The 13721-nt window shown below is 41.0% G+C and overlaps 1 protein-coding gene across 3 annotated transcripts in view; it reads right to left on the minus strand.

Moving 5' to 3' along the window:
• The window catches only part of LOC136772028 (probable polypeptide N-acetylgalactosaminyltransferase 8), a 53070-nt gene extending 52426 nt beyond the window's left edge, over nucleotides 1-644 (minus strand). Inside the window, exon 1 of one of the 3 annotated variants that reach the window (XM_066724696.1) lies at nucleotides 92-643. In XM_066724696.1, coding sequence (XP_066580793.1) covers nucleotides 92-278 — 187 coding nt within the window. In that variant the 5' untranslated portion in view covers nucleotides 279-643. Of the gene's footprint in view, nucleotides 1-91 lie in introns of all 3 variants that reach the window. The other 2 variants (XM_066724697.1, XM_066724695.1) reach the window with 2 other exon arrangements.
• Between the last annotated feature and the right edge of the window lie 13077 nt (nucleotides 645-13721).

The following is a 13721-nucleotide window of genomic DNA, read 5'->3' on the forward strand; positions in this document are numbered from 1 at the left end:
CACTATCATTTTATCATTTTATTAATGAATGGAAACAATGTTTTATTTATTATTGTTATTTGGAGGGATGGGGAATAAAATCAGAACTTACAGAGTTCAATGATGGTGGCTTCCATCCGGTTAATTCTCCCCAAAATATCGGTGTCCTTCCCATTTAGATGTGCTTCTTTCAGCTCAGTTTCATGTTTTACCCGTGTTTTTGATGTGATCAAAAGGACACACGCTACACTGACTAATAGTATTAAATAACAGAGTCTATACAACCACACCACTCTCATATTTTCCTTCAAGTAAATCTTCTCCCGTTTAAGACTAATTTCCCACTGCAGGTCCACATGCAAATTATTCTAGGTTGCTCTAGACAGAAAATAACAGCTGTGATATTGCTGAATGCAGTAACCTTCCCCTAAAGTGTTTCAGATTTGCATAAAGTAATTACAATAACCCACACCCTCAAAGTTGAAACTAGCCAAGAAACCAACACAAACTTAAACATTAGCCAAAATCACCAAGCAGGGTGATGTACCAGTATAAAAAGGCACAACATTAAAACAGTCTAGAATAATAATACAAAATCCTAAATCCTAAATTTAAAAATGGTTTGCCTAAAAAGAGAGGAGACATAGAAACGAATTGCTATACAAGAGTCTTGATCTGCGCTGGGAGAAACCCAAGAAGTGACCCGATGCTTTCTTTGAGAGGAACTGTAGTTATTTGTTGAAAGCGGTCGAAACTTACGTTTCACTGAATCGTGCAGCTAAAGTAACCGGATTGAATGAGACATTGAGCTTTAAAAAAATATATTAATAGAAAAGTATTGAAGCAACGCCACGAAAAAAAAAATGCGCCCATTTTCTTCTTCTTTTTTTGGTCTATTTGCTATCTCGTAATTATTACATTGTATCTTGTTATTATGACTTAGTATCTCATAGTTATGACTTAGTATCTAATAATTACGAAACTGTGAAAAATGTCCGTAGTTTTGAAGGTTAATTAACTGTAACAATAATCAGTGTTCACAACTGTAAGTTAACATTTAACAGAATTTCCGTAAATTCTGACGGTTAAAAAACGATGATAATGAAGGTTGAATTTTTTTTTTAATTGAATGTCAAACCACTTTAAATTAACTGTAAACCATTGTAAAACAACTTTTATCAGAATTTCACTCAGTTAGTTAAGGATAAAAGACTACGAATGCAGGGTAAAAACAAACCACCCTAAATTAACGGTTAAGGACTAACACATTTAAAAGTGTTACAATTATGCAATTAAAGTGGATAAATTATTTTAAAATCTAATGTTTAAATATTATGTGTATATCTGTATACCATAAAACAGTGTACAATATGTGTGCTTAAACCTGATGTTACAGCTGAATTGCCTGTCTGATACAAGAATCAAACATTTAACTCAAATACTAGCAAACACATGGGTGGTGGGATTAGCTCCAATCTTGGACTGTTATTAACATTTAGTAGTCTTAATTTTGTAATTCTAATTAGTAGTGCTTATCACATAATAAAAGTAAATTATCCCACTACACCTGTATAATTGTGACCTGCTCATATACTAACATCGATCTTACATCTTCAATAAGAGTGAAACTGCTTTTAAAATGATAATGAGAATCACATAACTGCATAAAAACTATCAAAACCCTAATACATAACCCTAATACATAATACATATTTTCACACAGATTTGTATTTTTTCCAAAATAATGGGGTAATAACGTGAACAGCTTCTTTCATTGTCAAACTCCTACTGATGGTCAACATCTGGGGAAGCTGCTACAAGAGTTCAAAGTTTGACAAGAGGGACAGTGAGAGCGTTGCTGTACTTTTCTGTAAATTCTGTCTACTCTGCTTTAAATAAATATATTTTAAAAATCAATGTTGCATTGTGTTCTTTATTCGTATTTGTGATTTCTGTTTTGATAATGTTATAAAGCTGATATTTTGCTAAAGCAATTGAGGAAATGAAATAATGAAGTTAAATTGTTGAACTTTTAAATTGATAAATGTTAAACTACTGTCAATTAAATTGGAACATTAACAACTGTTAATTGTCCCATTTAATTTACAAAAGTTTAACATTTATATTTTTAAAAATAAAATGTAAAAAAAGAAGTTTAAACACAAAGGTAAATGTATTTACTGGGCACCACTCAAAAAACGTATGCACAATTCAATTTATAAGACAGTGATGTAAATATCGTAAATCATCTTGAATTTTTTTTCTCTAATTACATTTGGAAGGATAAGAATATAATTAGTAATATTTCAAAAAGTGAACGATTAATGATGTTACATCTAAACAACTTAACAGAAGAGCTTTGCACCGCATCCCAAAATAGGGGGAGAAAAAAGTTAGTGGGAACCTGAAAAGATCTGAAAGATGCTTACTTTCACATCCCCATTGCACGGGCGCACAGGAAGTTTCTTCACTTCGTCTTCGAGGGCCGAGCGTTCGAGTTTGGTGTTCTCCCCTTCAGCCTGTCGCTAGCTCCATGCACTTTTGGGCCTTTGGGTCAATCGAGAGAAGAGCCGCCTGATGCCAACTCAGCAGGCACAGTTCCTCGGACTGAGCCTCGATTCCATTGCCATGATAGCTATGCTGGCACCAGAGAGAGTTGCCTCCATACGCACGTGTCTCTCCCTCTTCTGACTGAGAGTGCCTGTCAGGGTGTCCCTTTGCCAGAGGCTGCTGGGCCTCTTAGCGGCTGCAACACAGACCCTCCCCTTCAGCCTCCTTCAGTTGAGGACGCTGCAGTGGTTCAGGTCTCTCAGGATGCATCCTTGCCGCGATCGAGCACGCCGGGTCACAGCTACTCCGGTGTGCTTGAAGGCACTCCGTTGGTGGCGGAGCCCTTATAATTTAACCCTCGGTGTGCCGAGCAGTCATGACGACAGACGCCTCCAAGCAGGGTTGGGGAGCAGTCTGCGACGGACGTGGAGTCTGAGGCAGGTGGACGGAGCCAGCACGGGCCCTCCAGGCTGTACTCCTTGGACTGTTTCATTTCCTGCCGGTCATGCGGGACAGATGTGCTGGTTTGGTGGTCGCCTATATCAACAGGCAAGGGGGTCTCCGGTCGCGCAGTGTGCCATCTGCTTCTGTGGGTGCAGCCACAGTTCCACTCGATCAGAGCAGTTCACCTCCCAGGCCTGGCCAACACGGCAGTGGACCTCCTCTCTCGGGGAGGACCCCCTGTGTCAGAATGGTGCCTCCACCCGTCTGTGATACAGCAACTTGCGGAGCCGGTTCGGCAGAGCGGACATGGATCTCTTTGCCTCAGCAGAGTCCACACACTGCCCACTATGTAGTATTCCTACCGCTGGTGGACGTTTAGCACCTGGTGCCAAGACGGCGGTCAAGACCCAATGAATTGGCTTATTGGGGTCATATTGCAATTTCTAAAGGAGCTGTTGGACCAGGGCAAGTCCCCGTCCATGCTCAAAGTGTATCTGGCCGCCATTTCCACATGTCATGTCCGGATTGATGGTGAGCCCCCTGGTTCTCATTTCTTGGCTTTGCAGTTTCTAAAGGGAGCTCGACGGCTGCGGCCTCCTCGCACCCCTTCACTCCCCGCATGGCTCCTTCATGTAGTGCTGGACGCACTTTCCCAAGCAACCTTTGAGCCACTGAACTCATCTGAGTGTGTCAGTTTTGAGGGAGATGTCTCCACGGTCACTCTACGGCCTAACCCTGCGTTCCTCCCAAAAGTGCTGTCTCCATTCCATGTCAACAGGCCTATTGAGTTGATGGCTTTTCATCCTCCTCCCTTGGCTTCAGAGCAAGAGAGTCGGGCCCTCAGGTGCTATTTGGAACGGGACTTTCAGTGCTCAGACCAACTGTTTTAGTCTTATGGAGCGCGGACACAGGGCCAGGCACTTTCAAAGCAGTGCCTCTCGCATTGGATTGTGGACACCATTACCATGGCCTACAAGTCCACCGGGACCCGGTGCCCGAACACCTGGTGGCCCACTTGACTCTTGGGCCCTTCAAGGCACCCTCTTGGTAGACATTTGTGCGGCTGCAGCTTGGACCTCGCTGCTTACATTTGCCCGGTTCTACAGGTTGGATGTGACGGGACCGGTCCCTTCCATTGGAAACCTGGTGTTGGCTGCAGTCGAGCCCCAGTAGCCTACAGGCTCTGGCTCCTGCCTTTCCTCTCCCAGTCTGGTGAAGAGGCCCCAAATTCCTCACCCGTACATGAGGTTACCAAAGAGCACATATTGAGACCAGCTTCTACCAGTTTGTACCAGATGCATCTCTCTGCACACACACAAAGCAAATTTAGTACAGAACGCACGTGTGTTATTCAGTGGGTCTGTGGCCCCGCTCCTCCAGGATCAGAGGTTTACTGCCACGTTAATGTGAGGAAGGCACACAAGTTGCTTTATTGCCCTCACCATATTTTGTGAAAGGAGATATACGGCCTCGTTCCTAGATGCACTAGTAGAGCAGCTGGCCTTTCTATTGTAAGTGCATTTTCACAAATAAGAGACCAGTCATCCAGGCTAATTTCTTCCTGAATACATTCCTCCAATTGTCTACGAAGATGGTTAGTACTGTCAGGGAGAGGGTCCACCAGCAAGGAGTACAGTTTAGAAATAAGTTTGGCCGAGCTCCCAGACTCTTTAAACACCCTCTCCAAACTTGAACTTGGATCTGATTAAAAGAGGAAAGTGATCCTTCCTGAAATAAGTGTCTGAATTCCTGTATACCCCAGGTCCCATCATTGAATATGAAGAGATGGATTTCTGCAAATAGGCACAAAAGGCGAAAGGGAACAATTCCACTTAATGTATTTGTGTGTTGCCTTCCATACTCAAACTGAATTAAGTATTAATGGGTTGTCAGTAAGTTTTCTAACACACTTAACCCCAAAGTAAGGAAGGTACATTAGATTGTAGCATGAAATGTCAGAAGCCTCAATCCTAACCCAAGAAGCTGGTTGATTGCCAAACCACTGGTTAATAGGTCTGAGTTGTGCTGCCCAATAGTATAGCTTAATATCAGCTAGGCCTAGACCCCCTAATTTGTATGGTAGATTAAGAATAGATGATCTGACTCTTGGAGCCCTACCCTCCCACACAAGGCATGAGAAAAAGACATGGGTAAGTGGAATTGGCAGAGCCTGAAAGATAGTTAAATCTTGGTAAAAGATACATTTTAACAATATTAACTCTGTCCATCAGAGATATGTTAGGATTTTTACTAATACTAATGAGAGACTCACCTTCGTCTTACTAACCGGTATTGTAGTCAATGTGTTTATAACCTTTTTTGTTTAACGATTTGTGTGTTATCATATGCAATCCCATGGTCTTTGGTCACGGAAGTGATTTGTCTTTGATTTGTTGATCTAGAGTTGAATTTTAATTAGTTTTTCCCTTTTGTATAATTAGTGTAGTGCTACATTTAGTCTTTGTTTTTGAATAAATTTGACAATTTATATCCTTGGAATTGGTGTCAATTATTACAGAAATTGAGTTCAGGATTCATGATAAGGTGATACTATAAATTCACTTCTTTAATTGAAATTTATAAGTGTACCTTACGCTACAGGTGCATGCAGCTTTGTGCTAACTTTTTAACATTTTATTTTCAGGCAAACGATAATGATCGGAAACCTCTAGTTTGGGGAAAGAATTTGTGCAGGCTATTTAGGAGAAGGATGACAAATACCTTCAATTTCTACAGCAGGAAATGCAGGCTGACTGAGAACCCAAAGAAAGATAGTTTAATATGGACAGACAGCAGAGGAAATGCGATGCTGCAATTTCTGCTTCCCTGAATAAAGACTTGATTTCCGTTCTTGGTTCAATTGGCGCAGGCGTTGTTAGAAAAAACACTGCAGAACCCATTTCACTGGACTAAATATTTTAGATTTTGTTTTGTATGTGGTTGTCTTACCTTGTTATATGTGGTATATAGTTGTATTGCACTTTGAAGATATTGTGTATTGTTTATAATTCTATTGCACTTTAAAGTTTGTTTTACATATAGCTTTATTGCACTTTGTATTTAAAAAAATGTAATAAAGTTTGTGTTCCCCAAAGAAGAAACAAAAAATAAAGATGGTAGTAATGTATAACAAATGTATTGTATTGTAATGTATTTGTTAAAATACCAGAAGCATTGTCTCTTACCCAAATAAACAAACTCCAAAAAGCACAAATACCCTGAGCCCCATCAATCTTTCATCCTGGACACTTCAGGCAACATGGGGCCTGGGCTGTGCTGTCACAGGAAGAGGTGGTGGGAGAGAGGGTGGTGGCCTACTTCTGCAGTGCCTTTAGCTGGGCAGAGCAAAACTACTGTGTGACACGGCAGGAGATCCTAGCTGTGGTGCAGTGCATCCTCCATTACCACCCCTTCCCCGAACTGCACCAGCTTCAGACTCTGGATGGACCACACCTCGCGGACCTGACTTCTCAACTTCAAGAATTGAGATGGCTGGAGATCCTGCAGGGCTACGACTTCACCATCGAGCACAGGACAGGGAGGTGGCAGTGTAGCACTATCTCCTGGTGTTCAGAGAGGTGCTGCTCCCACTATTTGCATAATAGGACAAAAGCATTGTGGGAGCACCCCACCCTCACCCCGCAAGGACAGGGGGTGTCACCTTCTGCTGTAATCTCCACTCTCCCCCTTCTCCCTTGACTCAACTTCTCTCAACTTCTCATGGACATCTGCTAAATCTCCTATTAACCGATCTTCCTTTTCTTCATTCTCACCTCTCTCTTACTCTGAACTCTCCTATCTGTTAAGGAGACCATTGTGGAGACGGTGGAGTTCACTCTGGGGAAGTCCACCGGGCCTGCTTCAGCCACACAATGGCTTCTGGCATAGACCTGTTGCTGGACAGTCCCAGGTGGCTCTCAGCTTGTCCAAGAGGTCCGGTAGCAGTGGGAGGGCCCATGTAGGCTGCTGCAGCCGGTGCTCCCTCTCAAAGCTGGAGCTTGGGGAGGTGGGGTCAGAGGGCCAGGGGACCTGCAAGCAGTCCTCGACCCTCTGGCTCTCACAGCTCAAAATCCCCGTTCCTGACTCACAGGAGGAGGAGGAGTGTTGTCACTCAAAGGAGTGGGGGGGGCAAGGCCGGTTCCCCCTCCATGAGCTCCGCCTCCAACTTCATAATAGGCGTAATAGATGGTCCTCCTCCCAGATTACCTGTCTGCGGCCCTCGTCTGTAGTCAGGGCAGAGATGCTCCCCTCAGAGCAGAGTCCAGCGGCACGTGGGCCAGCGGGGGAGACTCAAGTTATGCCATATCCGAGGGAAGGTAGTTTTGAGGATTTTAATGTCAAGGAGATGCATTGTATGATTTTTTAAGGTTTGGGAGGAAAACCGTGCAGCTGTGTCAACTGAAACTCTTGAGTGTGTTATGAATGTTATGACTCATGAGATCGAACACATTTCATGTCTGCCTAGCAACTAGATCTGTAATATGTTTGTAATATCTGTATGTACCTGCCCCGGAACTCTTGGCAATCAGACTTCTGACATGTATAAAAGTGTGTGTTGTTGCAAAAATAAACTGAAGACAAACGATCTGGCATTGTGTCGGTGACTTTACTTCCCGGGCTCGTAGTGCACTGAAGGGTTCCTATTGTTGCTGTGATAAACTTGGGAAGCCATCCACATGTACCTGAAGGGTTTTGACTGGCAGTCAAGTTGTACCTTAACAATAATATATACACATCTCATCAGTGTTACATTTTATTTGTCTTAAAAAGCACACTGTGCTAAACAAGCTCATGATATTGCTACATTTTACATATTCATGTATCTTTGTTTGGTACTGTATGAAGTATTGCATGAACCCAATACAAATCATTATAATAAGAAAAAGACATGATTCAATATGCAGAGTTTATAGTCTACAGCCATTTCTTTCTACACATGGATTTGGCTTGATCAAGACTAATCATACCACTTTAGATTAAAAATATCTCTGTGACATTGTCATATGATTGGCATGCTTGCCAGGCTGACTATTGGCCTTCATGGAGGAAGGAATAAGTTGTATTGCAACTAGAACATTTTACTCTCAGGTAGACTTGTAACTTGTCAAGTCAAGTCTACTAAGAAAACCTGTTCATGATCTTTAGGGTGGTTTCTGGTTCGTCAATGATCTGCATTGTTCAGTCTCTTTTGGAAATCCCAGTATTTCAACAACATGCTTTAATTTAGATATGTGGTAATCAGAACAAATGACCTACCATACAAGAAAGACAAGAAGAAAAGTAAGTTTAGTCACCCCTTACAAAAAAAACATACTTAGAAAGGAGAGGCCAAAGGGATTGAAGAAAGCAATAACAGGTAGGTGGGAGATGTTATAGACTACCAAAACCGATGTACATAGTTCCTGTCAGTCTAAGACCAATGTATTCAAAGCTAGTATATTAATTAAGTGCAATAAACAATACATGTATTTGTTTTAAATAACATGCATTCAAATGTGTGAATCATGTATTATTTGTTAATTCTAAAACATTTTGTCTCCCACGTGTTTGGTGTTATTACAGCCTACTTTTGAGTGAAGAAAGAAACAAGCATTTAGCATTTAAATATTTTATAAATCGAAATATTCATGAATGTAGAGTAGAAGCTTTAATTATTTCTTAAATCTGGAAAAAACATAAGATTTAAATCTGTGAAACAATAACGGTAGGAAAAGTTGAGTTTGACATTTGTCAGCTCATACAACAATCCCCTGCAATTTCACCCTAACTCTAGAATTGGCAAATTACAGCTACAGCTAGTTTGCTCGCTAGTGGGCCTGATAGAACACAGCTGGAGCGCCCACGAACACCCGTTCAGAAACCGGTTCGGTACTGAGAGTAGAGAGACTGGGGATCGGCAGCGGTGGATGGAACAGGAAGCAGGGAAATCCCAACCAAGTAAATCCCACTAACTGCTGACGGAACCCATGATACGGATGAAGGGGAAAGGCTTTTCTGCTCTGGAGCTCCGCAGTGCCGCCGTGTGTGGACTGGAAACAGTCCGGAGTAGCACCGGGTGGATGGATTGTAACTGTGCGCTCTGAACGGACGGAGCGAGAGAAGCAGCACGTAGAATTCTAATGCAAATTCTGTTTTGTGTCGGTTGCTGCTGGGCTTTTATTGAGTTTTTGGAGCGGGGTTAATTAAATAGCTTTTAGAGATGTGTTAGGATTTTAGAGTAGGTGTTTAGTTTATTTTCTGTGATTTATATTATACTTTATTTAGTTTTAATCATCAGCGATTTCGCTGTTAGATATAGACATGTCTTTGTGACATATTGTAGGCTGTGAACATGTGAACAGAATAAATCAAATTGATTGTGTCTCATCAGTCCGTCTTGGGGTCCCGAGCTCAAAGAGCCTGTACAGCGAGCTGTGCTTCTTGGGTCGCTATCCATATATATATGTATTTTATGTGTGTTTGTAATGATTGGCGGACGTCCTATTCAATTGTGTCGTAATTAATAGCGTGTGAAAATGTGAACGGTGTTAATTAGTTGTCTATAAATAACGTGAGAGCGCTCTGTTTGCGAGAGCAGAGTTACAGGTTAAGGTGCGGGTACAGTTTAGTGGGATTTATATTGCATAGACGTGGTTATTTGACAGTTTTGTCTCGTGTGGTATTGTGATTTGCACCTTGTGGTGTTATATTTGATGTTTGCACTATATTGGTTGTTAGTAATATTATTCCCCCCATCGAAACATACCTGTGCGTGCATTGTGTATTTTATCGAACCTGTGCTACAATGAGTGTACAATTGTATCTTTCTATGATCTCTATGTAAAGTATTTTTCTTGGCTGACTCGATTTTATTCTTCCATGGTATTTAGTAACCAGACCATACAGGTATAAATAGGTGGTGGCAGCAACAATATAACAATATAGCAACAATATATATATATATATATATGATAATACACACACACTAGGAAAACAACATTGGAATGTTCGTGATACGGTTTTAAAATACTAAGTAGTTCAACAGTTTGCCATTTTCTTCACATCTTTGAAAACGTCTTAAGCGATAAGTGTTGCATTTACTTTAATACCTTTATATGTTCAGATATTTTATTGTAACAACAATATTTTATAGTTGGCTAAATACTTGAAAGCTAATATTTCGACACCATAGTTTCACTATCATTTTATCATTTTATTAATGAATGGAAACAATGTTTTATTTATTATTGTTATTTGGAGGGATGGGGAATAAAATCAGAACTTACAGAGTTCAATGATGGTGGCTTCCATCCGGTTAATTCTCCCCAAAATATCGGTGTCCTTCCCATTTAGATGTGCTTCTTTCAGCTCAGTTTCATGTTTTACCCGTGTTTTTGATGTGATCAAAAGGACACACGCTACACTGACTAATAGTATTAAATAACAGAGTCTATACAACCACACCACTCTCATATTTTCCTTCAAGTAAATCTTCTCCCGTTTAAGACTAATTTCCCACTGCAGGTCCACATGCAAATTATTCTAGGTTGCTCTAGACAGAAAATAACAGCTGTGATATTGCTGAATGCAGTAACCTTCCCCTAAAGTGTTTCAGATTTGCATAAAGTAATTACAATAACCCACACCCTCAAAGTTGAAACTAGCCAAGAAACCAACACAAACTTAAACATTAGCCAAAATCACCAAGCAGGGTGATGTACCAGTATAAAAAGGCACAACATTAAAACAGTCTAGAATAATAATACAAAATCCTAAATCCTAAATTTAAAAATGGTTTGCCTAAAAAGAGAGGAGACATAGAAACGAATTGCTATACAAGAGTCTTGATCTGCGCTGGGAGAAACCCAAGAAGTGACCCGATGCTTTCTTTGAGAGGAACTGTAGTTATTTGTTGAAAGCGGTCGAAACTTACGTTTCACTGAATCGTGCAGCTAAAGTAACCGGATTGAATGAGACATTGAGCTTTAAAAAAATATATTAATAGAAAAGTATTGAAGCAACGCCACGAAAAAAAAAATGCGCCCATTTTCTTCTTCTTTTTTTGGTCTATTTGCTATCTCGTAATTATTACATTGTATCTTGTTATTATGACTTAGTATCTCATAGTTATGACTTAGTATCTAATAATTACGAAACTGTGAAAAATGTCCGTAGTTTTGAAGGTTAATTAACTGTAACAATAATCAGTGTTCACAACTGTAAGTTAACATTTAACAGAATTTCCGTAAATTCTGACGGTTAAAAAACGATGATAATGAAGGTTGAATTTTTTTTTTAATTGAATGTCAAACCACTTTAAATTAACTGTAAACCATTGTAAAACAACTTTTATCAGAATTTCACTCAGTTAGTTAAGGATAAAAGACTACGAATGCAGGGTAAAAACAAACCACCCTAAATTAACGGTTAAGGACTAACACATTTAAAAGTGTTACAATTATGCAATTAAAGTGGATAAATTATTTTAAAATCTAATGTTTAAATATTATGTGTATATCTGTATACCATAAAACAGTGTACAATATGTGTGCTTAAACCTGATGTTACAGCTGAATTGCCTGTCTGATACAAGAATCAAACATTTAACTCAAATACTAGCAAACACATGGGTGGTGGGATTAGCTCCAATCTTGGACTGTTATTAACATTTAGTAGTCTTAATTTTGTAATTCTAATTAGTAGTGCTTATCACATAATAAAAGTAAATTATCCCACTACACCTGTATAATTGTGACCTGCTCATATACTAACATCGATCTTACATCTTCAATAAGAGTGAAACTGCTTTTAAAATGATAATGAGAATCACATAACTGCATAAAAACTATCAAAACCCTAATACATAACCCTAATACATAATACATATTTTCACACAGATTTGTATTTTTTCCAAAATAATGGGGTAATAACGTGAACAGCTTCTTTCATTGTCAAACTCCTACTGATGGTCAACATCTGGGGAAGCTGCTACAAGAGTTCAAAGTTTGACAAGAGGGACAGTGAGAGCGTTGCTGTACTTTTCTGTAAATTCTGTCTACTCTGCTTTAAATAAATATATTTTAAAAATCAATGTTGCATTGTGTTCTTTATTAGTATTTGTGATTTCTGTTTTGATAATGTTATAAAGCTGATATTTTGCTAAAGCAATTGAGGAAATGAAATAATGAAGTTAAATTGTTGAACTTTTAAATTGATAAATGTTAAACTACTGTCAATTAAATTGGAACATTAACAACTGTTAATTGTCCCATTTAATTTACAATAGTTTAACATTTATATTTTTAAAAATAAAATGTAAAAAAAGAAGTTTAAACACAAAGGTAAATGTATTTACTGGGCACCACTCAAAAAACGTATGCACAATTCAATTTATAAGACAGTGATGTAAATATCGTAAATCATCTTGAATTTTTTTTCTCTAATTACATTTGGAAGGATAAGAATATAATTAGTAATATTTCAAAAAGTGAACGATTAATGATGTTACATCTAAACAACTTAACAGAAGAGCTTTGCACCGCATCCCAAAATAGGGGGAGAAAAAAGTTAGTGGGAACCTGAAAAGATCTGAAAGATGCTTACTTTCACATCCCCATTGCACGGGCGCACAGGAAGTTTCTTCACTTCGTCTTCGAGGGCCGAGCGTTCGAGTTTGGTGTTCTCCCCTTCAGCCTGTCGCTAGCTCCATGCACTTTTGGGCCTTTGGGTCAATCGAGAGAAGAGCCGCCTGATGCCAACTCAGCAGGCACAGTTCCTCGGACTGAGCCTCGATTCCATTGCCATGATAGCTATGCTGGCGCCAGAGAGAGTTGCCTCCATACGCACGTGTCTCTCCCTCTTCTGACTGAGAGTGCCTGTCAGGGTGTCCCTTTGCCAGAGGCTGCTGGGCCTCTTAGCGGCTGCAACACAGACCCTCCCCTTCAGCCTCCTTCAGTTGAGGACGCTGCAGTGGTTCAGGTCTCTCAGGATGCATCCTTGCCGCGATCGAGCACGCCGGGTCACAGCTACTCCGGTGTGCTTGAAGGCACTCCGTTGGTGGCGGAGCCCTTATAATTTAACCCTCGGTGTGCCGAGCAGTCATGACGACAGACGCCTCCAAGCAGGGTTGGGGAGCAGTCTGCGACGGACGTGGAGTCTGAGGCAGGTGGACGGAGCCAGCACGGGCCCTCCAGGCTGTACTCCTTGGACTGTTTCATTTCCTGCCGGTCATGCGGGACAGATGTGCTGGTTTGGTGGTCGCCTATATCAACAGGCAAGGGGGTCTCCGGTCGCGCAGTGTGCCATCTGCTTCTGTGGGTGCAGCCACAGTTCCACTCGATCAGAGCAGTTCACCTCCCAGGCCTGGCCAACACGGCAGTGGACCTCCTCTCTCGGGGAGGACCCCCTGTGTCAGAATGGTGCCTCCACCCGTCTGTGATACAGCAACTTGCGGAGCCGGTTCGGCAGAGCGGACATGGATCTCTTTGCCTCAGCAGAGTCCACACACTGCCCACTATGTAGTATTCCTACCGCTGGCGGACGTTTAGCACCTGGTGCCAAGACGGCGGTCAAGACCCAATGAATTGGCTTATTGGGGTCATATTGCAATTTCTACAGGAGCTGTTGGACCAGGGCAAGTCCCCGTCCATGCTCAAAGTGTATCTGGCCGCCATTTCCACATGTCATGTCCGGATTGATGGTGAGCCCCCTGGTTCTCATTTCTTGGCTTTGCAGTTTCTAAAGGGAGCTCGACGGCTGCGGCCTCCTCG

Source organism: Amia ocellicauda, chromosome 15 (assembly GCF_036373705.1).
Source record: "Amia ocellicauda isolate fAmiCal2 chromosome 15, fAmiCal2.hap1, whole genome shotgun sequence".
Lineage (NCBI taxonomy): Eukaryota > Metazoa > Chordata > Actinopteri > Amiiformes > Amiidae > Amia > Amia ocellicauda.